Source organism: Lissotriton helveticus, chromosome 2_1, assembly GCF_964261635.1.
Source record: "Lissotriton helveticus chromosome 2_1, aLisHel1.1, whole genome shotgun sequence".
Taxonomy (NCBI): Eukaryota; Metazoa; Chordata; class Amphibia; order Caudata; family Salamandridae; genus Lissotriton; species Lissotriton helveticus.
Genome location: NC_136059.1, coordinates 962,042,595 through 962,068,158, shown reverse-complemented (window position 1 = coordinate 962,068,158; position 25,564 = coordinate 962,042,595). Strand labels below are relative to the sequence as shown.

Below are 25,564 nucleotides of genomic sequence, written 5' to 3'. Positions count from 1 at the left end.
CTTTCACTCATTAATGTATGCATGCATCTACCATCCACTCTTGCACGTATTCCTCCATGCATTTATACATCCAGCCTTTCACTCATTCATCCATGCATCTATCCATTCACCCTTTCACTCATTAATGTATGCATCTACCATCCACTCTTGCACGTATTCACCCATGCATTTATACATCCACCCATTCACTTATTCATACATGCATCTATCCATTCACCCTTTCACTCATTAATGTATGCATGCATCTACCATCCACTCTTGCACGTATTCCTCCATGCATCTGTACTTCCACCCTTTCACTTATTCATACATGCATCTATCCATCCACTCTTTCACTATTCATCCATGCATCTATTCATCCACCCTTTCACTCACTCTCCCACCCACCCTTTCAAGTCCATTATGGGCATTTGTCTGCGGACCTGCAGATTGAAGAGGCCCATCAAAAACTCTACAGCTGCTGCAGTGTGTTCACAATGCCCCTGGTGCAGGCACAAAGTGAGATGAGAGGCCTAGTGCAAGGACAGAATTAGGGGTGGCCTTAGGCCTGCATGAAAGCCCATGTGGAAACTAATGAGCTTTAATGTAAGCCCTCGATGACGTAAGAAATGAGAGGCCAAGGCGAGTGGGTCAGGGATGTCGGAGAGGGCGGCGGAGGGTGGTGGGGTTAGCAGGTTTTGGCACCAGGTGTAAGATAAGGTGTACAGGAAATGCAAAGTGTCAAGGAGGGGGTGCATGAGAAGGGAAAGCAAAGTGATTTGAAGATGAGCAGGGATATTGGAGCCCTATGAGGCCCAGGAGTGGAGCAGAGAATACAAGACAGGGAGGGGTCATACAGTTCAAGTCAGAGCAAGGGGCCAAGAGGCAGAAAAAAAGCAGCCTCTTACATGCCATTGCTGGATGTACTGGAGCTGCAAAAGCTTGATGTGCGTCTCGTGCTTGATGAAAATAAAAGGACCAGGGTAGGGCCTGGAAGTCAAACAAGCTTTTGTTGTTCTGCTCTGGGGAAATTAAAGTGCAGGCCCCAGCTTTTACATTGACCCTTTCGCTGCCAATAAACTGCTCAGAGCAACTTATTTACTGGCTGTGACCTACAGGGTTGAACAGCTGTGTATCGTTTTACCATAAATCTGTCTACTTGTCCTTTGGACAAAATGCAAATTAAAACCTCTTGCCCTTCTAAGAAATCTAGATGTCTCGGGCGTCGGGAGATAGGAATTCCCCACCCCTGGGTATAGTCCTACAGTATATTAAACAAAATACACCAGATGTGGTATAGCTACAAGAGACACATCTCACAGGTAATAAATGCAAGGCTTTAAATAGATGGGGATACACTCTAGTCGCCCATGCGGGCTTCACAACTGGATCCAGATGGTCAGGGATTCTCATACGCAGGAATGTTCACTTTATTCCAGGACAATCCTATTTAGACCCGTTAAGCAGAATCGCGGCCATCACTGGCATATGGGAGGACAAGCCACTCACTCTCTTATCGGTGTACTTCCCACTAACATTAAAGAAGACAACTCTCCCGGAATTAAGCAAAGTAATGCTAGATTTCCCGAAAGGAAATCTGATATTAGGGGGGACCTAAGCATGGTGTTACGCAGTACAAAAGATCGCAATCCCCCGCTGCACAAACCTGGCAGCAGTTCCACCCTCAACAACACTACATGACCCGACACTTTTTCATGAACAGATTCCCTTGGATTTCAATGTATCTTCTAGCTCCCACAGTTTTGTGTGCTATCTGGGCAGTTAATACATAAACTGTCCCCCACCATGAATCCCTGTTCAATGTAATATTCTGTTTCCTCCTTGTGCACCCTAATGTGTAGTGCAATATATAAAAGAAGATCATGTGAAAAGATATGGAGTGCCTCACGGAAGTAACACCATGGGTGTCCACTGGTAGGTTCTCACCAGTGGGCTCAGGTTCTCATCATGTGCACTACCATATCAAAAACAAAAAAAGATAATGTGCAGATATAGTGAAAGAAATAGTGCACCAATGATAAAGATGCTGGTGCTGCAAATACTAAGAGATATCTCCCTAGTGCATGTAAGAACTGACCAAAAATAAGGTGGACCTTATCACTTCAGACCACGTTATTTGGAATTAAAAACAACCTGTACTTACACTGGCGTTGCCTTTTTATTCTATGCTGTGAGGTTGCTCACATTATAAGACACTCTGTTGCCTTCTAACTCCGTAGAGGGTCAACATGTTTCATTGCCTTAAAATATTTGGGCAATTTCGTCAGGGCGAGGGTCAGTATTCACCACACTGCATTCATTTCATGTATAGGTAACCTGGAGAACAGAGTGTCTTTAGAATAAAAAGGCAAAGCCAGTGTAGGTATAGGTTTTTGATATGTGCTAATGATGAGAACCCGAGCCCACTGGTGAGAACCAGTGGACTCCCATGGTGTTACTTCCGTGTGGCACTCCATATCTTTTCACACATTTTTCTGGTGTTTCTTCTTTTATATATTGCACTACACATTAGGGTGCACAAGGAGGGAACAGAATATTAAATTGAACAGATATTCATGGTGGTGGACAGTATATGTATTAACTGCCCAGATAGCACACAAAACTGTGGGAGCTAGAAGATGCATTGCAATCCAAGGGAATCTGTTCATGAAAAAGTGTCAGGTCATATAGTATTGTTGAATCATTGAGTGGGGGTTTGACTTGGCTGTTATAGAACCCATATAGCTCCTTGTTGAAGATAGCAGTTCCACCCTAGCAGAACATTTCGTGTCATTGGGGTCTGGCAGATGTCTGGAGCACTTACAATCCGGAGTAATTACACTTCACATTCGATTCAGGTGGATATAACATTCAGTCACAAATCGACTAGATTCTAACCTGGCCGAACCAATTTCCCTCCTTTAAAGACATCCTACAATTGGCACGAGGAATATCGGACCATGCCCCTCTGTCGGCCCGCTTCACACGTGAGGAACCAGCGCACTAAAAACGATCACCCTGCATCCCATCAAAAATCCACACATCCGTGATGATCTAATCCGCACAAAATAATAATACTATTTTAAAGAAAACGAAGGCCCCGTACAATCCCCAACCACATTATGGGAAGCGTACAAAACAGTCGTCCAAGGGCAAGCACTATCCCTGACATCCAGATAAAAAAAGGATAGATAGGGGTTGATTGCACAATTAGAAAAATAGATCCTGGATAAAGAAACACAGCAAATAGACCCCGTTACAGAAGAGATGAAACACTCACTAGATCTTAAGCAACAAGAATATAAAAACGTTGTGACAGAATAGGCAAAGAGTAACCAATTAGCAACATATCATAGGCTATACGAGATAGGTGACAAAGTGGAAAAACTACTGGCTTGGTTAGACAGGCGTGTAAAAGCAGACAGATGAGTGACAAGTCTCCGAACCGATAAAGATGAGATTGTGAGGGACCCACAAGATATAGCTGACTTATTTGCGCAATATTACACTAGATTATACACTCCCTCATCCAATACAACCTTCAATGACTCCAAAGAGTTACTGTCAGACATTCGCCTCCCGTCACTATCACCAGAGGATACAGACGCACTGGACTAGGACATCACTGATGACAAAATCGTTGGTGCAATCAGCAGTATTCAATTAGTGAAAGCAATGGGCCCTAGTGGCCTACCAATTGAACTATTCAAACTCACGACATCGACAGTTTCACCTCACTTGTGCCAAATGTACCACGCCAGTACACGACAGGGGACCCTCCCGAGTGACCAGAGACTGGCCACTATTGTGGTCATCCACAAACAAGCTAAAATGGCAGAATCACGCAGCTCGTATCGGCCTATATCGCTGCTCAATGTGAGGCAAAGAGTCTGGCCAAATTGCTAGCAAATAGACTGTTTTATTTTATTTATTTATAAAGTTTAATATAGCGCAAACTTGATCCCGAAGGATATCAGAGCACTTTACCACTCCTTTCGAAATTAGTACAAGCAGATCAATCTGGCTTTATGCCGGGGCGAAATAGGGCCTTAAACCTCCGCTGGCTACACAGCGTCCTGGGCAGAAGTGAATTCATAAGGGAAGATGCAGTGATATTATCAATAGATGGCAGATGGCGTCCAACACCATTGAATGCCCCTATCTCTATGCAGTACGGGAACGGCTGGGTTTTATTCCGGAATACACTGCATGGATCAATTTGCTTTACGCTAACCCACTGGCACAGGTGGTGGTGAACAGACACACCTCACACACATTCCCCCTCAAAAGAAGAACACGACCGGGATGCTGCTAGTCACCATTGATGTTTGCACTAATATTTGAGCCATTGGCTACTTAGATAAGGGGAGATCCCCTGATCCGTGGACTGAAATGGACTATGAAGTGGAAGGATAGAATCTCATACGCAGACAATATATTGTTCTACATTGCATCGCCTAGCGCTTCCATCAACAAGGTCCTCCAAGTTTTTACCTATTTATGTAATTATTCAGGATACACCATGAATTGGTCCCAATCGGTACTTGGCATCTTCTATGGTCCTAAACCCAAACTACCGCCGGGATGTTCAGTAAAAATAGCAGAATATAGCTTCTGCTAACTAGGACTCAGTGCCACTTGTGATCCCGCGCTGTTTTAAATGCTGAACTTGCTAGACCCCCTGAGACGATTATAGAACGGCACCCAACACTCAAGGAAGTTACCACTGTCCCTCATAGGCTGTGCAGCCCTTTTTAAAATGATGGCATTGCCAAGATTCCTGTATGTCTTACAAAATACTCATTATCCGGTCACCGATGCCTACTTTGCCAAGATCGAAGCAGAAATCCGTACACTACAGTGGGACGGAAAGCAACAGCGCATAGCTATCCACAAATTAGTAAAGGGGTGGTATGACAGTGGTTGGCTGTGCCGATGTCCGGGTTCGAAAAATGGGTTATGATCAGCATCTCGAGGGTGGGGGATCTGTGGGTAAGGGGCGCCATGAAACCATTTGCTGAACTTCAAAAGGAATTTGAGATGACAGACTCCGAGACATACAGATATCTCCAGATCAGCCATGCTCTTAAAGCAGCCATCCCTCAGGGTACAGAGCTACCAGAGTCAACAGTGCTTGAGGACAGACTCCTAAATGAGCACATAGATAACAAAGGGATCTCCTTGACTTATGGGAAACTACTCATTAACAAGCTAGACCCCTTCAGACTTTACGTGAGAAATAGCAAAACAACATAGGAATGCTAGATGATGAAGACTGGCAGGAAGCCTTGACTTCTCCATGGGGGTGGCCAAAACAGCAAAACTATGACTAATCCAGCTTTTATTCCTCCATGGATCGTACTTCTCCTGTGTCACACTGACCAAAATCAAAAGACAAGTAGACTCCAGGTGTCAAAGACAATGCATGCAAGAGGGAACATTTTATCACATAATGTGGGATTGTCCCGTTATCCAGAAATATTGACGAGCAGTGGCAAGGTAACTATGGTTGCCCTGCGGGAAAGAACTATAACGCACACAGCAACTATGTCTTCTGAATATATGGGGCATTCAGACCTTAATAGGAAGCACCAAATATGGGTGACATTGGGGTTTGTCACCGCAAAGCGAAATATAGCACGAAAATGGGGAGTGGGGGATCCACCTACCTTGCTTAAATAGGAAAAAGATATGGATTGGTCGATGATAGACGAGAAAACCATCTATGAGAGTAGAGGCTTCCATCAAAAATGGACACAAATCTGAAACAATTGAAATACACACAGGGGCCAGATCTGTACTCCGGCATTTTCCAGGCACAAACGTTCGAGGGAGAGGACTGACGAGAAGGGGGGGAAGTGGGGGAGGGAGTAAACATGTCTACAATCCTTGCGGTGGAGTCCTAGTCGTGACTGTAAAGCAAATTTATAATTGAATGAATGAATGAACGCTTATTTGTATCGCGCAAAAGAACTTAGCCCCATGGGGCATCAAGGCGCTATCAGATGGAAACGACAGAGACATGACCTGAGGCAGAATATCAAAAAGAGTGGAAACGCTGAAAGTATCAGGATTAATAAGCTAGGGAGAACAGCCATGTTTTTATAAGTTTGCAAAAAATTGTCAGGGATGGTTGTCTGGCAATTTCCGGCGGGAGCGAATTCCATAGTTTAGGGGCCAACAAGGAAAATGCTCTACCGCCCCATCTCGCCTTGTTAACCCTTGGAACCATGAGCAGATTTTTCGAGGCAGATCTAAGGCATCTGCTGGGAGTGTAAGGTGTCAATAGGGATTTAACCCCTTCCGGGCCTGATCCAAAGAACACACTGTGGGCAAAACAAAGAATCTTAAATGATATTCTCGCCTGAATAGGCAACCAATGCAGTTCTCTTCTAGCCGCCGTTGCTGACGATCGCCTAGGCAGGTTCAGAACTAACCTGGCGGCCGCATTCTGGGTTACCTGAAGTCTTTGGATCGCTTTCTTATTTATACCCCCATAGAGAGCGTTACAATAGTCGATCCTGGACAATACCAGGGCGACCGTAGATTGTTTACGCGCCTCAGGGGACAGGAAAGGGGCTATCTTCTTTAAGGTCCGAATGATGGTACAGCAAGTGCCAACCGTTTTGTTAACCTGTAGGTCAAATGATAGGGTAGGGTCTATAGTCACGCCTAGATTCTTGGCGGATTTGGCCGGACGAGGGCATTGGCCCAAGGAGGTAGGCCACCATTCCTCACTCCACAAATCTTGATTCCCACCAAAGACCAAAACCTCAGTCTTCTCACCGTTGAGCTTGAGAAAGTTCCTTATCATCCATGATGATACTGCTTCCATGCAGGTCTTGAATTTTACAGCACAGTCTTGCCCCAACTGAATTGTCGAGACAGTGATCTGCGTATCGTCGGCGTAGGATAACACCTGATATCCAAAGGCTCTTATTATTTTTGCAAGTGGGGTCACGTAAACGTTAAACAGAACCGGGCTAAGCGCCGAGCCCTGTGGGACTCCACATTGCACGGCCTGGGTAGGAGACATATAGTCGCCAGGTTTCACTCTTTGCTGTCTCTGGTGCAAAAAAGAGGACAGGAGACTCAGAGCGCTACCTTCGACCCCTATCCCCCTCAGTCTGTCCACCAGAATAGAGGGGGATATGGTATCAAAGGCTGCTGCTAGATCCAGCAAGATCAACAGAGTGGTCTGCCCTTTATCCACCTCAGATCTAATATTATTTACCACGACCGTAAGGGCAGTCTCCGTGCTATGGGCCGTGCGAAATCCATGTTGGGAGGAGTCCACATGATTCTCCCTCTCCAAAAATGCTGTCAGATGTCGATTTAAATGGGCTTCAAGAATTTTTGCAGGTGCTGGTAATAAGGAAATCGGCCGAAAGTTTTTCAGCACCTCAGGGTTCAGGGAAACCTTAATTGTAATGCCATGATGTTTCCAATGGTGCTGGAGTGTGGCAAATGTATACTAATAAAAAGAGTTTTAAAAAATGTTTATGGAGGTAAAAATTCTCTAATGGGTCCGGTAGCGTAAAGTGATGTCCTCATGGCACAGTCTTGTGCTTCCAAAAAAGAGAATAAAGCTAGGTTTTTGTACATGACAGCATAACGTGTTTCAATGTCTCTTGACCCCTAGCTCACAATTACAAAGTTCTGAGCAATCCTTATTATTAGACTACTTTTTGTGTGGCTTAAAAGTGGTAGCACTCCAAATTTGAATTTTATGTAAAGACTTCTCTTTATTTAAGGATGTGTGTGGTCCGTGTATTTTTCATTAAATGTAGAAGTATTTGATCTCTAAATAGCATATTCGCAAGCTCACTCCAGATTTCTAAAAATGTTTTGCAAAATATGTTTATTAAAGTTTTTAGGAGAAAAACAGGCATCATCATGCAGTACAAATCGTTAACAAGGCAATGTAAGCTTTAAATGCAAGGTGTACAATGTATATTAAAGTACATCATAAAGTCCATGAAAGTTACACAGATAAACGTTGCAGATTACAGGTGCCAAATGGCCGATGCATATATCTATTACGTTGTAAGGCATAATTGAGTAGGGAGCCCGAGGCAGCTCCAAGGATGTCGGGGGAGTCCGACGCCTTTATTGAATAATCTACAGTGATGACTGAACCATAGAACTCATGAAATAGCATAGGGTGTGGAAGGGGGTTCGAATAAGGGGTGATAATGGAGAGGGCTGATGGAGGGGGTTATCGATAAGTCTAGGTCTAGCGTTTGAGAGGAGGGTACTGTTCAGGTCGAGCGTCAGGGGGTTTGTCCGGGGTTGTCTCGGGGATATGGCAGGAGGTGGTCCTCAAGTGGTCCTCGTAGTCTGGGAGAGGCATAGCGAGTGTTTTCTATTTGCAAAATGTGGTGAATGGTGATGGCCAAGTGCAAGTGAATTTGGTATCCCTGTGAGTTAGACGGCCCGTCAGTAGCTCCATAACCATGACATGCCAGAGGCAGTGGAACCAAGTGGAGATCAGGGGGGAGAGTTTTTCTTCCATTGTAGAGCAATAGATTGTCTAGCCGCTCCCAACATCTGTGCGATGATACACCTATCGGAGTGTGTCATGGCTGCAAGTTGAGTTGGTCGAATACCCAGAGTGGTCACTATGGGGGAGTTAGGTATTGGAAAGCCCACTGTATTTTTAATGTGACTTAGAACCTTGTTCTAAAACATGGCTTGGCGCAGGCAAGTCCACCATATCTGTATGAAGTCTCCCATCGCTGCCTGGCATCTTCAGTAGAGGGGGGAGAGTGTAGGTAGCATTGTATGTAGTCGTGCGGGGGTATAGTACCAATGCGTCATTAGTTTATATGCAGACTCAGGTTAGGGGATGCTCCTGTATATTCTAGGAATGTCACGTCCTAGTTGTTCTCAGTTTTGTGGAGTCACCTCTTCCCATATTCTGATAGGTGTAAAGCTGATTGGGTGGGAGTGTTGTAATTTCTGGTATGTACGAGATATTAAGCCACCTGTACCCTCAAAGGCTCTGACCTGAGCTTCAAAAGGAGTGAGTGGTCTGGTGGCTCCTTGGTTATAGTTGGGGCGAGCAGCCAATGACATAGCTGGTTGTACTTTAATCTATCAGATTCAGTGATATGAAAGGATTTTTTACATTGTTCAAATGTTTTGAATTTGTCCCCATCGAATAAGTCTTGGATAGTACGGCATTCTCTCTGAGTCCGAGATAGGAATGCATGTGATTGCAAGGCCTGAGCGAACATGGGTTTGCAAGCTATAGGTGTGTTGGGGGAGGGGAAGAATGTGAGGCTTCTGGGGATCGCAATTTTTTATCCCAGATATCGAGTACTGTTTTCGTGGGGATTGCTATGTAAGCGCTTCGTGGGCGCGCCGTTCTGGGGAGCCAGGCCAGGTTCCAAAGGGGCCTACATGTGACTGCCCAGTCCAGGTGGAGGCAATGTTTCTCACTTTCACGAACCACTCATTCTGAGATATATCGGAGATGAGACTCCCAATAGTATTCGAGCAGGTTAGGGCAGGTGAGACCGCCTCGATCTCGGGGCATCATAAGCAATTTATATGAAAAACGGGGATGGCCTTTGCCCCATATGAAGGAGGTCAGGTCTTAATGTCCACCTGCGGAAGGGTGTGGGCAGGGTTTAAAATAGATATAGTATTTTTGGCAGGAGCATCATTTTGACATTGTTAAGGCGGCCCATACATAGGATTGGTTGTTTTTTCCAGCGGCGTATTTCTTCCCGGATTTCGTGTCGGCAGGAAGGTCAATTGATCTGAGTCCATGAGGAGAGTGACGGGTCAGATTGAGTCCTAGGTATCAGAATTGTCATTCCAATGTAAGGGGTGAGAGACTGGAGTCACTGGATCTCCAAAGTTGGGAGAGTGAGGTTCAGGGACTAGGACTTGGTAATGTTAATCTTAAAGCCTGAGGCTACTTCAAAGGTGTGAAGAAGGGAGGCTAATTCCGGAAGGGAGGTAGTAGGTGCAGTGAGCATGAGTAGGAGGTCATCAGCAAAGAATGACACTTTGTGGTCTTGACCTCCAAAAGTGGTGCCCGCTAATTCCGGAGGCCGGAGTATAACAATAACTAAAGGTTCCACTGCAAGGGCGAAGAGAAGGGGAGAATGTGGGAAATCCCTGCCGGTTTCCTCTGCATACAGAAACCAGTTAACCATTGATACGGATCCACACTGTAGGGTTGGTGTAGGGGGCCATTAGTTTGGAGATCATAGCCTGGAGATCATAGCCGGACCTAGGCCTATCTTGTGCAGCACCGCTCGTAGAAAGTGCTAGTTGATGCGGTCAAAGGCATTTTCTGCGTCAAGGGACACTAGAAAAGCAGGGATATCTCGCCTTTGCACCTTTTCGATGAAGTGAGCAATGCAACGGATGTTGTCTACACCCTGAACCCACCCGATCCGGATCTATCAGGCCAGGGAGGTAAGGCTCAAGACGATTCGCCAGTATCTTAGTGTATATCTTGGCGTCTGTATTGAGGAGGGCGATGGGGCTGTAGAAAGTACAGAGAGAAGGATCCTTTCCGGGTTTGGGTATGAGAACTACTTCGGCTTCTGACATCTTGAGGCAAGACCCGGCGCTTCAGAGAAAGTGTTAAAAAGATGAAGAAAGTGGTCTTGGATCTGGGGAAGAAAGACATGGTAGAAGCCAACTCTGAGGCCGTCCGGTTCCGGAGTTTTGCCCGTCGGAAGTTGTTTTAGTGCCTGGTGTAGCTCTTCCAAAGTGATAGGATCATCAAGGAGTTTTGCTTTTTGTGGAATAATGGGTTCCCAAGGGCATGCGCAGAGGAAGGAGGCGATCTCTTGCGGCGCTAAGGTGGCGGCAGTATAGAGCTCTTTATAAAAGTAGAGAAAGCTTGCCCTTTGTCCCATTCAGTCGTAGCACATGAGTTATCTTAATATCTAATTTTGGAGGTATGAGCTTTGGCAGACTGGGCCCGGAGACGGCGTGCCAGTGATGGCCTCGCCTTATCTCCCCCTGCAAAGAATTTCTGTTTAAGGGTCCTGAGTGCCTGTTCTGCTTTGTTAGTTCGATGTAGCCTTAGCTATCCCCGTAGCATTGCTAGGCGTTTTTTATGCTTATTCAAAGGCATTGTGTGGTCTGTGCGTTCTAAGGCCCTGATATTATTCGCTAGGTTGGTTTAGACCAGGTGGGCTTCCTGAGACCGGGCAATGGAGGAGCTGACTCTCTGAATAGTCACTTTGAAAGCGTCCCATTGCATAGGTGCAAGTGGATCTGAGGGGATGTTTGTGTGAAAGAAGGCTAGAATCTCCTGGCGGATCTTAACTACATCTACTGGATCTCGTAGTATGTAGGGAGGTAGGTGCCATTGACGCGGGGTGTCATGCCCACCACCAAGGACACGGAAGATTATGGCTATATGGGCGTGGTGCGATATAGATATATCTTATACAGTGGCCTTTTCCAGGGACCTTATCAGAGAGTAGGAAAGGAAGCAATAATCATTGCGCGAGTATGAGCGGTGGACATGTGAGAAGACTGAGTAATCCCGGGAGTCTGGCAATTGGTATCTCCAGGCATCCACCATGCCTAAGTCTGTAAGGTCTTTCTTAAGGGCGGCTGACATTGCCCCTGTGCCCTGATAGGTGGTGATGCTGCCGTCTGTATGCAGATCCCAGACCAAGTTAAAGTCACCCCCAAGTATCACTAATCCCTCTGGGGAGCGCAAATGGTACCTCAACAGAGACCTCAGGAAGGCGTATTGTGCCTGGTTGGGCACCCATAGATTGAGGGTTGTGTGCCTAACTGGGCTTGAATTTTTAAGTAGACGCCTTCAGTGTCTCTTAGCACCCGAGGGGGTGTTTTGCTTTAGGTTGGCTTTAGTTAGTATTGCAACTCCTGCTGTTTTGGAGGTTGAGGACGCCCAGTATTGGCAGGGGTATTTGGGATGAGTCATAAGATGTGTGTCCATAAGTAGCAAGTGTGTTTCCTGTAAGAAGATGATATTGGGGTCTTGTATGAGCAAATATTGTCAGATCTGGGGAGTTAAACCCTTTGACATTGAGGGAGAGGAGCTTAACAAGTGGTGTTGCATTCATAGTGGTAGGAAAAGGTGGTTAAAGGCGGTGCTGAGGCTATGTATGGGGAGGCTGTACCATCCCATGGAGGAGAGATGGAGGCTGTGTGTCAAGTGCCTCCAGTATGAAGGGCATATTTGGTAAGGTACAGAGGGGACCCCCGAACAGACGCATACGCCCTCCAGTGTAGGGATAGAAGGGAGAGGGAGAAAAAACGGTATTTGTAACCTAAAATGCCCAACAGGGCCGGTAGCGTGTACTGCCGTTCTTTAACAGCTCTGGAGTCCAGATAGGAGCCTTTCTGAAGAAGGCACTCTTCTGAAGGGCATTGTGGGTATGGGGGGCACAGTTAATCAGCCACCGCTCTGGAGAGGAGGCATTAAGCCAGCTGTTGATCCGCCTATGTCTAAAGAGTAGGAGAGCAGCGATGGATCCCAGCCTATAAGGTGGTAGAATAGCCTTGTCAGAATGCTTCTATGAGTGGGGGGGGAGCAGAGTAGAGGGAGCACTACGAGCCACTCAGGGCTATATTATGTTCCAAGTAGTAAGGTCTTTAGTGTCCCCAAGTCTATAAATTGTATGTAGGGAGACCCAAGTGTGTCCAACAGAGATCTAAATGCCTGCTATTCTGAAGCTTCTGAGGAGTGGGTCGGTGAACGGGGTTCGCTCATGGCGCCGATTTGCCGGATGATGTCATGTTTGGCTTGGGTAGAGTCTTGTTTCTTAGGGCCAGATTTGTTATGAGGTGGAGGTATCGTGGCCCATTCAGGCCGTATTGTTATCCTGCAAGAAGCCTGGGCAGAAGAGGGCTGGTATCTGTAGGTTCCGACTGGAGCTCGAGAAGTTGCTTTGCTTCTCTCAGAGAGCGGAGAGCCCGGCGTCTGCCCTCTCAGGAAAAGATCAATGCAAAAGGGTGACCCCATTGGTATTTGATGTCTCTGCTTCTACGGAGAGTAACAGGAGAAATATCTTGAAAGATCTGAATCGAGTATCCGTTGTATGTTAGGTTGGTAATTCCTCCGACTTTCTGCAAGATGGCTTCCTTCTCGACAAAGAATAATGTCCGAAGTGAAGTCTGGGCGACCTCGAGGACCAGCCACCCAATGGGTTCTCTCTAGAGTGGGGTGAGACGCGTCATCATCAGCTCTTATTGCTGCAAAAGGTCTGCTGTAAAGGTCCGCACGGAACACCTCTGATGCGGAGATTATTGCGTTGACTTCTATTCTCCAGGTCTTCCTGCTTTCCTGCTTTATTTGAAGGTCGATGTGTTGATTTTCGAGCATTGGCATCCTGCACCACAAATTCTTGTGATCTTCTGATCGCGTATCCATTGTGCGTTTGAGGTCGTCCACTCTTCCCCCCCAATCACTGTAACGTCCCGTTGGATCTCTCTGAGGCAGTCCTTTAACTCTGTTTTGCCGGAGCCAACTTCGGTTTTGAATTCTTGCAGAAAGGTGGTCATAACAGCCTGTGTGACCAGGACCGGTCTGCCAGAGTGAAGTCACTGGATTATCCTTAGCCGGTGTGGAGAGGGTATCCTGGCCAGCTTTAGCACGTGGCATGGCCGTAGTGGCTCTGTCAGCTGTGTACTGCCTGTGTGGTGGGCCTGTGTATCAGCCAGTCAGCGAGCAGGCCAAGGGGTAGACCCTGCGGTGTGTGCGACTGCAGTACTTTGCAGGAATGGGGTGGCTGGGAACGTCCCGCAGGGGGGAGTACCAGCTATCCAGAGCAAGGCCTGTTGATCCTCATGTGTTGTCGTAGGGGCCATGTACAACCACCTCCAGGGAGAGAGGCCTCAAAGGCATGTATTCCGTCACAGGAGTGTGATGGACGAGGCAGTGGGCAGACCACAGTTTCAGACAGGGCCCACAAGATGGGGGAAGTCTCTACGTAGGTCATCTCAGTTAGCACACTGAACCCCTGAGTTATATTTTACTGACCGGCCTGTTATCAGGGCCTATAGGGGGATCCGAGCAGAGGTAGAAGGTGGAGGGACGAGGCAAAACCCCCTCAAAGAGATATGTCCAGCTGTCTATACCAGCACAGGGAGCACACGAGCTGGGTAGGGAAGAGGTTGCCTGGTAAATGTGCTGCTTTGGTCGGGCGCCCGTCCGCCCTATGCACAACATACAGGGAGGGTAGGGTTGGATGTCCACACACCCCGTCCGTCAGGCCGGTCCCCTGTGATTAGGGTTGAGTCAACGATTGGTAGGCTTTAAAAGAGGGAGTCGGGGTATGGGGCCCGCTGCTAGATTCCCACAGCCGATTCCCCTTACCTCCTCCGGTGATGTCTGCTGCCAAGCCCCTGCAAGGGTGAGGCTCCCAGTCGGCTACTTAGTGATGTGGATGATGATGGCCCAGCACCACCGCCGCGGTGGATCAGGAGCCGTGTTGCATGGTCTCAGCAATGTCCTTCCAGGCCTCTGCGGAGTCTATGCCTGCCGGCCTTCGGGCCATGCAATGGGTTCTTGGGTAGCCTCCAGCTTCAGCTCTCCATCGGAGCAAGTGGCTGAGCCGAGCCTCCACCGGTCTCTAGAGACCTGGAGTCAGCGAGCAGTCTGCACCACACAGGTAAGCCCCGCCTGAACGCCCTGCCACCAATAGAGCGGGTCGAGGTTTAGGTAACGAGCCAGTAGGGGTCGTCCGACCAGAGACGCGGTGCAGGTCTGTGGTGGGCCAACTTGGGCACTAACAAGGGAGGGAAGGTAGTTCCTACTCTGTTTCCAGGCTGGGGATACAAGTTGACAGCCCCAGGCGTTGTATCGGGCTTTCGGTCGGGGCTTCAATCCCAGTAAGGCGCCTCAGTGGTTTCAGGTATGTCCGGGACCCTTTGCTTCATTCTGGGAAGGTGGCGTATGGTCGTGGCCCAGGATAAATGCTATAAAGGTGGCAGATGAGTACAGATAGGCCGCGGTAGAGCGGAGATGCGAATACCCACGTCGCACTGCATTCCTGGCTCAGACTCGCCCCCGTTTTCTAACATTTTGACAGTACATATTTCCAGTAATCTCTTTTGGGATTTTTTCACCTACACTTGTTGGTATGTCCAGGCTCAGCTCGAGACAGGATTATCCTAAATCACTTATGAATATGTTGAATAAGTTGGTGCATGTACACAGCCTTGTCTGACTCCTCTGCCCATACCTGACCCCAGCTGTGTTCTTATGATGAAGGTGAGGATAAGGTGGTCTGGAGTTTTTCTGGTAATCCTTTTGTCTTTCAGTGAGTACCATAGGAGAGTTCTGTCGACTGAGTCAAATGTGTTTTTTAAATATATGAATACCATGAACTGGGTAGATTTTTTCAGCTTCACATACTTGATGCATGTGAAGTAGAGTCTCAACTTCTTTTCCTAAACGCTTCTTGGAGGTTGGATAGAAACTGGTTGTTTTCAGCCCAGTCCGAATGCGGTTGATTAAAAGTGTACCATACGGGGCGTGGCTAGCAGCCTGAGATGGCGGCAGCTTAGAGGGAGAGCTCCGCGGTTCAAGCGGCCTCCGGACAAATCCGAACAATTATCCGATCCCGATTACCACCCTGCGGGAAGGGGCTGAAGCCTGGGGCCGGGCGGCACGCCCGACAGCAACCTGACTGGAAATCCGACTGCGGGAAGCGAAGTTCGACGTGTGCCCCGCTCGGGCCGCCGAACAAATCTGGAGCCGGGGACCTGCCTGCAGTACGAGAGCCGACAGGAAGTGCGGCGGGCTGGGCGAGAAGGAGCCGGAAGCGGTCGCTCGCTACGGCGCAACAGGAACGAGAAAAGACCGCACCTCAACGTGACCCCCGACGCATCTGCCTCCAGTGCCCGAGCGACAGGACGCCACCGCCTGCTGCCCGGTGAGTGCGGGAACGGGCCAGGCCTCTGCACAGCGGCGGCCGGACCCGTCCATCGGGGCCCGCGGCCGCCATCTTGCCCCCGATCGCCGGAGGAACTGTGACATAGACCTGCGGGGATGCAGCGGCACCCTGTCTGCGGCATAAGGGTCGGGGGCTGCTATCGAGCGGGCCGCAGGGGGCCTGGCGCGAAGACCGCCGACATTGCGTGGAGTGTCACAGGGGCGGCCATTGGCCCACCGGAGGGCGAGTCCTTCCACAAACTTTGCCTCACGACCATTTCACAGAACAGTGGATCCAGGCGTCTTGGGCGCCCACGCTGCTCTGGACCGGACTGCTGAGACGCGATGTGTTTGTAACTCCGACATTGTAGAGGGGGGTCCTGCTCCGCTACTGGACACCGGTATATCCTCATTGACTCTGCAGGTCAGTGGGTGCCTCCCCGATTGCGGCTGAATTAAACCCGGCTGGAACTTGGTGACATCGGAGACAGCGCAGGCTATCCAGGGCCTAGCAGAGGACCAATAAAGGCGACCGCCGAGGCGCAAATCCCGTGCGCCACCCCGACTGCGGGCTGCATCCACTCCCTCGGCGACGCGGGTCTGTAGGCCCGACGGACCACGCGGCGACATAGCTTCGCATGCTGGACTCGCCGGCAGACTGAGACAAGGACGAAGATTTTGGCTCCCTCGGACACCGGATGGGCCCAGCCACGTCCAGGAGCTACTAACGCAGTGGCGAGCCTCCACCGAGACTTTACTGGGGGGACTCAACCTTCTGAAATCGTTATCCACAGCGGCAACCTTATTGTAATGTCAGCGGCCATGGCAGGCAGAGGGCCGAAGGGAAGCGGCACGCAGTCGCGACTTGAAAGGTACGCATATGACAAAACGACCTCTTCCCCACCAGATGGAAAAGCGCGGGCGAGCAAGACAACTGATCCGACGAGTGGCAAGAAGGCGACCCTGGAGGACATAATGCAAGCTCTGACACAAGTACAGGCGACGGTGGGATCGATCTCGACAGGAATAACACTAATAAGAGCCGACTTCCACAAGATGTCCGAAAAAGTGTCCTCGATGGAGATCGTGACCAAGTCTCTAGTGGAGGATGTCTCGGAACTCCAGATTAGTGTGGAACGGATCTCGAAAGAAAATAGAGATTTGCGGGAAAAGTTGGACGAGCAAGAAGGGCGCTCGAGACGGAACAACATCCGCATTATAGGAGTTCCGGAATCGGAGGACACGAGGGCAATGGACCTTTACGTGGAAAAACTGATAGTACAAGAACTCAAACCCAAGGGTCTTTCCGCCTTCTTCTCAGTGGAAAGAGCGCATCGGGTCCCGGGAGGACGTCCAAGGCAAGGCGTGGCCCCACGGCCGATCATTGCACGGCTCTTCAATTTTAGGGACCGGGATGCAATCTTGCAAGCGGCACGAAATTCACCCCCAGTTAAAATTCAAAATTCGACCTTGGCATTCTTTCCGGACTATACTGCGGAGGTCGCACGCAGGAGGAGGACATTCTTTGAAATCAAGAAGGAACTTAGGGCGAGAGAACTTCCCTATGCCATGCTGTTCCCAGCCAAATTGAGAGTAGTGGCGGACAACAAAACTTGGTTCTTCGACACTCCAGAGGCGGCGCACGACTGGCTAGAAGGATGGAGGCAGACGGGCCTGCCTCGCCGCTCCACTAGACCCAACAAGCATCGTACTAATGGCCTCCGTTCCGGTTCCCAAGCATCCGAGGGGGACGCAGGTCCACACTCCCCTATGAGCGAGGCTCCCGAAACTGAGACTACCGACGAACAATGACTTCCTGAGTTTTGATGGAATAGACTCCACACAATGCTGGCCGGGCGGGCCGTCAGGGGTCCCGGACGGAGGTCCTCCGTGGACATGGAAGGAGGCCGCCGACTCCGGAGAGTCCCTCACCCCAACGAGCAAGTACTATGTTTGGGATTTGGGTTAGGCACTCTGCTAAGTTGAGGGGGCGGGCAGTTCTGGGTCCGTCTAGCAGGGGGGCAGGGAGGGGGGGAGTTGGGAGTGGGGGGGGGTTTGGTTTTTTCAAATTGTTCCACAGGTGTAGACTGGAATTGTGAAGCACACACACAATGTACGGCGAGTTCTTATCAAGGTACCAGATCGAGTTTCCTATGGTACATAGTTACTTTCACCTACAGACGCTATGGCACACAACACACGGGATGACATAGGGAGGGGGGTACATGGGACGGGACTAATGGCACCTCTGCACCTTTTGTCCTGGAATGTGAGAGGTCTGGGGGATAAGGTCAAGCGAGGTTTAGTATTACACAATATAAAGAGATTCAGCCCTGCCCCTGCTGCAGGAAACACACCTCACAGGCACAGCCACACGTGCCTTAGACAGGAAAGGTTACCGAATGATCGCTCATTCGGAATTCACTAGAGGGTCCCGTGGGACAGGAATACTAATGCATCGATCCTCCAGATTTATACTCCAATCCACGAAGGTAGACACACAGGGGCGCTTCGCAGCGGCAATGGGACAATGGGAGGGGGGACAGTTGAATGTGGTATTGGTGTACATTCCACCGGGGCTTCACACGATAGCTCTCCCAGACTTAAGGAACTTTCTGTTAGAGCTCTCTGAAGGAGATCTCATATTAGGGCGAGATTTTAACGCAGTGGCCCACAATGCAATGGATAGACACCCGGCACGGACACAAGCTCCAGGTTCCTCCCGACTTAATGACTTCCTAGAGGCGCAAGGCCTGATAGACCTTTGGAGACGCATACACCCAGCTGACCAACAATACACTTACCACTCAGCGGTCCATGGCAGTCTGTCACGAATCGATTATTTCTTGACACTGAGCCACGGGCTGTTCACTGTCGACGACGTGCTGATCAAACCGAGGGGTGTCTCGGACCACTCCCCATTGACACTGACTCTCTCCGGTCCGGAACGGTCCCGACAACGCATATACCCGATATTCCCGGGTTACCTTAAGATCCCACAGGTGACCAAAGCGCTTAAGACGACGACAAGGTATTACCTCGCAGAGAACACAGGCTCGGTCTCGTCCCCATCGCTCCTGTGGGAAGCCTACAAAACGGTTCTCCGAGGTCAAGCCGTTTCTACTATAACAAGATATAGGCGTACCCAGAAACAGGAACTGCTTGATTTAGAGGACAGACTCGCCAAGGCGAATGAGGTTCATATGGCTGACCCGACCGGGGACACGCTGCACGCTCTTCAGCTGTGTCAGCAGCGTCACACCGATCTTCTACGCCGAAGGGTGGTTAGAAGTATAACAGACACAGCGAATAGGGTATATGATATAGGGGACAAGGCGAGCAAACTCCTAGCCTGGCTGGAGAAGAAACGGGAGGGACAGAGGACCATTTTGCAATTGAAAGACCCTACGGGGGCGATGCACACCCGCCCAGCCGTGATAATCGAGCTCCTGGCTGATCACTTCCAGGAGGTATATACCCCTGAAATGGAGGTTACTCGGACAACTGTGGAACGAGCTTCCACCTACCTTGAAAGCGGAATCGCAACTTCTACCTTTCAGAAAGAAACTAAAAACTTATCTTTTCAGAAAGGCTTTCATGACATCATAGGAGGTGAAACAACTGAGGTTCCAGGGTCATCAGTGTGTTATGTTCTTTCTGGTTAAGCGCTTAGAGACCGGCGGTGATAGGCGCTATACAAGCAATCCCTAACATAACATAACATAACAATGGCGGAGACAGCGCTTGCGGGAGTGCCCACCCGCACCCTGTCGCAAGATGATGTCGACGACCTAGAATCAGATCTGACGGCTGAGGAGCTGCAGTCAGCTATCGCAGCGCTGCATTCGGGAAAAGCTTTGGGCCCCAATGGGATTCCGATTGAGTGGTACAAAACCATGTCGGAGACGCTTACTGCACCACTACTCAACATGTACGTAGACAGTCTCGAACAGGGACATCTTCCGCCTGATCAATACATGGCCACTATTGTGGCAATCCCAAAACCTGGCAAGCCCCCTGAGGAATGCGGCTCCTACCGGCCGATATCCCTCCTAAATGCCGAAAGCAAAATCTTGGCGAAATTATTGGCCAACAGGCTGCTGCCCCACCTTGGACACCTCATTCATCCAGACCAATCGGGATTTATGCCGCACCGGAGTACGGCATTGAACCTCAGGCGACTGCACGGTGTTATGGCAAGGGCTCCACTGTTGACAGGCGACGCTGCAATCCTCTCGTTAGACGCCAGGATGGCGTTTGATTTAGTAGAGTGGCGGTACCTCTTTGCAGTCCTACATCACATGGGCTTCGGCCCGAAATTCATAGCATGGATTAGTTTACTGTATAAGAATCCTGTGGCGCGAGTCACGGCAAATGGCCACACCTCAAGAACCATTCCTTTAGCAAGGGGCACGAGACAGGGTTGCCCGCTCTCACCGCTTTTATTCGCCCTGGTACTGGAGCCCTTGGCCACCATTATTAGGACCACTCAGCTACTGCGGGGCATACACTGGGGAGATGGCTGGGAGGACAGAGTGTCCTTAAATGCTGATGACATGTTAATATATCTGGCAGACCCAGCGGAGGGGATTCCGGTATTGTTAGCACTGTGTGAGAGACAGGGGACTGCCTCAGGCTACAGGATCAATTGGAGGAAATCAGTGCTCTACATGCTACATGGAGCCCCGCCACGCCTGGGGATGGACTGCCCCTTGCTGGTGAAAGCCGTCTCCTTTAGATACCTAGGGATTCAGATCACGCGAGACCACGTGTCCTTTCAGGATATGAATCTAAGACCGTTGCTCGACAGATTGAAAGCGGATGTGCGCCACTGGAAGACACTCCCGCTGACACTGTTGGGCAGAGCGGCGCTTTTCAAGATGCTGGCATTGCCCCGGTTCCTTTATGTTTTGGAAAATACGCCGGCTTTGGTCCCGCCTTCCTTCTTTCGACAAATAGCAGGGCAGCTGTCGGGCCTGTTGTGGGGAGATCGACCGGCGAGGGTCGCGCAGGTGAAACTGGTTAGAGACTGGTACAGTGGGGGGATTGCACTCCCCAACCTGGAATTGTACTATTGGGCGGCGCACCTCAAGGTGATCAACCAATGGGTACACGCACCGCAGGAGGATCCAGCGTATCTGGCAGACAGAAGACAGCTTGGCACTAATACACTTTTAGCCCCGCTTTATCACAAAGGCCTGATGCAGAAACTGATTGGCCCGACTAAGCACACAGTAACACTATGGCATAAAGCCCAATCTCGTTTGAAATGGGGGGGGGGGTGATCACGCAACTTACACCCTTGTGGGACTCTAAGTCACTGGGACACCTACGACGCTATAAGGGTTTCGACCGGTGGGACGGTATCGGAATCTCCACGGTGGGTGATATGTGGACCGGGGAGGGAGTGGTTACATTCGATACACTGAGGGAACAGTATGAGTTGAATACTACTGAAACATACCGATACCTACAGATTAGACATGCATTGCTGGCTGTATTGACACCGGGCACTAAGGTCCCGGAATCCGCTCCTTTAGAAGACCGATTACTCACCGACTGCATGGAGGCTAGCGCTACTTCCCTCACATATCGCAAATTAATCAACAACCTGCCTGACCCATTGCAAAAACTGAAAGCAAAATGGGAAGATGATATTGGTGATCTGGATGAGGCAGGCTGGAATGCCGCACTGGCTTCGCCGAGAGAAGCAGGAATTTCGGCGAAATTCCGATTGGTTCAATTAAAGATACTACACCGAATATATTATACACGCACTACCCTACACAAGCTCCAGAGGACAGACCACCCGTATTGTTTAAGAGGCTGTGGGGAAGAGGGGACACTTTTTCATACCCTGTGGTCCTGCCCAATTATAGTAGGCTACTGGAGGCGAGTGACGCGCACGGTCGCACAGACCCTGCAGCACCCGGTCATTCTTGACCCCAAAATGTGCCTGTTAAATGTCTGGGACAAGACCGATCTGACACTACATGGGCGCCAGTGGGTAATTATTGGTATGATGCTAGCAAAGCGGGATATAGCGCAAAAATGGGGGGCGTCTGCAGTGCCAACATTGGCACAATGGTGCAGAAATATGGACATGCTTATGATGGTGGAGCGGGCGGTGTACCAACAGAGGGTTAACCCACGTAAATGGAATAAAATATGGTTGCCATGGAACGCGTACAGGGGGGAGCCTTGTGACCCGCTACCGGAGGAAGAAGATATAGATAGTTCAGAGGAAGAAGACGATATGGCATAAGGGTAGGAAGACCAGAGTAGTGAGGGTGTAGGGGTATAGGCTGCCTTAGAGCTTCCCGTGCCCTCCTGGCAGGGCCGATGGATGGAATACCTGTGGGTTGTATAATTCGGTCCGCTGTACTGATGCAAATGCGAACAAATGATGTTTCTTCTATATGCCTCCGACAATCCAATCTATACACCTGACTGTTGAATGTTATGTAATTAAAGAAAATGTTGCTATTCTGATGGGATGTGGCTGAATGTTGACGCCGCACCCGTTACTACCTGAAATTCCGCATGTGAAAATCTGTTGCAACAATAAAAACAAATTAAAAAAAAAAAGTGTACCATACATTTTGCCTGCCCCATCCAGCAGAATAATCGGACCATAGATCCCAGTATCCTGCGAACCCGTTGTATCAGGGGTGGGGGGAGGGGGGGGGGGTGGAATCAGGTGATATTTTACTGGGGCAATACCTTGAAGCTCAGTTGTGCAAACTGAATCGATTTAAAGGCTGCGTCTGTTTTACAAGTCAATCTAGCCTAGCCCTACTTATCTGGGTAATCTATGCCATTTTTTCTTGCTCCTTTGGCCCTACTTATAAACGCCATTTGTGTTAGTAAGTGCTCTAGTTGTTTAAGACCAAGCTGATCTGTTAGTGCTACGCCAGCCATTCAACGCAGTCTGCACCGTGGACACACAGCAAGTAGGTTGCTTTAGCCCACTTAGTATTTTATGATCAATTTCGTTTTTAAAGATATTTTGGGTAGAGGTGGTGTGGTTCTTAATTGCTTTTATAGATTTTTTTTTATTTCAAGCTGATTTATTTGTTGATTGATTTTAATATCAGTTTTAACAGGAGGTTATGTTGGGGAATAATGTTTTACTTGGGCAGTACCTGGGGCACTAGAAGCTCCGTTTAACGAACTTTGTATAGATTTAAAGGCTGTGTCTTAGTGTAAAATTGCTCAATGACTCATTTTCGCATATACTTTTTAGAAGCATAAGAATTAGGATGTTCAAGGGAAATTGAAGGCACATCACCAGATATAGGAACATCCCTTGTCCATAATGGTAAACTTGCATTCACTGCTTATAGTTTCCTACTCCTTTTTGCTAGGTGGTTCCTCAGAATTTAATATGGCTGGTTATTTGCTGCAGGGGTAGAATTTTCAGAAAGGTGTATCCTCCTACAGAGTATTGTATAATAGCATTTGATATCCTGAGCACGTCCTTGAAGGTGCCCTAATGATACATACGACACATATGTCAAAGTGTACATCTTTGCATAAAAGTAAATGTATTTTTAGACTACTTTTATTAGAATTCTACCCCAGAAATCACACCTTTTAGATTCTACATGCTTGAGGATAACTTTTCCGTGCCTTGCTTTATCAGAAAGACATGTTTTATCGTCTTTAGCTTGTAAATGGTTGTAAGTCTATTGCACGAAATTATGAATAACACATTTAGTTGCATTCTCCTTACACATTTTTCTGATGTGCTTCTATCTCTCCCATCATTTTCTTTGCAGAAGAGAGCTCTGATGGAGCAAGTGGCCCATCAGGCAGTCGTCATGCAGTTCATTCTAGAAATGGCTAAAGCTGCTAATGTGGACCCAAGAGGCTGTTTCCGGTTGTTTTTCCAGAAAGCCCAAGTAGGTGAAACTTTCATGTGCAGTGCTGAAAGCCAGGGCATAGGTCCACTATGGTCACACTGAAATGTAATTAATTTTGTAGGTTTCTTTTGTGTCTGTCTCTTATGTTTCTGTATTCTTGGTCCTTCTTACCATATCCTGTTCTTCTTGTTACCACAGTCTTCTCTGTTCTTCTTCTGCTTATAACAGATCTAACCTCTTTTTGAGCCAAACCTGCACTCAGTGTAAGAATCTTCATGAAAGTACATTAAAATGAGGCATGCATTTCAGGACAAGTTAGACCTAGTATTCCCCTTCCTTCCTTCTGCTTTGGGTTAGTAGAGTGCGGTTGAATGTTTGCTCTTGCTGCAGTTCAGAGGGACAACGAATCATTTGACAATATGGATCATTGGGGGAATAGAAGCAAGTGGTGCCTGTGGAGATTGTGGTGAGATCCTGACTCTGTGAAGATCTATCCTCTACATCAGACGGACCGTCGCATCCAGCACCTCTGACCATGTATGGTGCTTTGTGGAGGAGCAGAAAGGCTCCTATATATAGTCGAGGCCAGGCTGTCGAGATGCCCCCACTGTCGAGCGTTCCATCCCTGCGCTTGGTGGAAAAAAAGGCCTTGCCCTCGGCATAAGGATACGGCTTTGCAGCAACAAAAACGATAAAAATGTTAAAACGGTTGCAATTACATGCTGGTTTAGGGTGCACTGCTGAATTTAAATCTGAACCTATATTCCCACTTCTTGTACCCCACTACTTGTAAAAACAGTAAGCAGTGTTTTAATCAATAAATGTTTGAGTGGCAGCACAACCAACCAGTGACGTCTTATATTTCCCAATTAAGGGGTTCACATAAAGTGACCATTTTGCAACAAGACAAAATTTGCACGAACCAGGGTATCAGATCTTCGTATATATGGTAGGGAGGATTTCATGCTCCCAGAACTTTACAGCTATTGTCTAATCCTCAAAGCCACAAAGCGATCGCACTAGTTTTTAGTCTCTGATCATCTTCAACTTTTTTTTCTGCCAAACATGTGAGATCTTTTCTTCCTGTGGCCATTCCTCATGTTTCGGAAATGGAGCAAGACCTCCAACCCTTCATTCCATCTCTGCCTTTAGACTACTAGAGGCTGGTTCCCATGGAATTTGGTCTGTCAAAGTCCAACCTAAAGGGCACATTTGCGTGATTACAATGTAAGATAAATAGTCAGGCTTTCTGAATCTGAGCTCTAGCCTCTCTCTTCTTCAGACCATATTGTGATGGCGCCAAGCATCAGTTATCTACTTGCTGCCTCGAAGTGTAGTAGGACAGACCTAGATAATAAGGGCACATGAAACGCTGATTTACTGGACGGCTTTATGCGTTTCCTGTGGAGAGAGATTCTAATTTCTCCATCTCGTAACTTTGAACCCCATAAGTTCTTGTAACTTCCGTTTGCTGCTATGGAAAGCCGCCTCCCTATTCACAGTGCCGTCAACCAGGAGAATGCGTGAACTCCATTGCTATATTGCTCTTAGCCCTAAATTACTTTTCATCGAAACTCCCGACTGCACATCATATACTTCGAGCCCCGGATACCTCATATGTACAAAGAAAACTGTTTATTTTATTCGGTTCTCATTCTTTCATAGCTGAAGGAACGCCTCGCGACTTGGGTGACATGCTGGCTTTGAAGTTATACTCTGGCGGGACTTGTGCCCATCATTGTGTCCCTTGTGCTGGCACTCGTGCATGTTTTGCCATAGCCGCATCTGTGCTTTTCGATATTATGCAGCCGTAATGGACGTTTAAGCAAATGTG

The 25,564-nt window shown here is 48.5% G+C and overlaps 1 protein-coding gene across 1 annotated transcript in view; it reads left to right on the top strand.

Moving 5' to 3' along the window:
• Window positions 1-25,564, top strand: part of CDC37L1 (cell division cycle 37 like 1, HSP90 cochaperone) — a 295,015-nt gene that overhangs the window by 161,682 nt on the left and 107,769 nt on the right. The window contains exon 5 of the mRNA XM_078677395.1: window positions 23,647-23,769. Coding sequence (XP_078533521.1) covers window positions 23,647-23,769 — 123 coding nt within the window. The remainder of the gene's footprint in view (window positions 1-23,646; window positions 23,770-25,564) is intronic.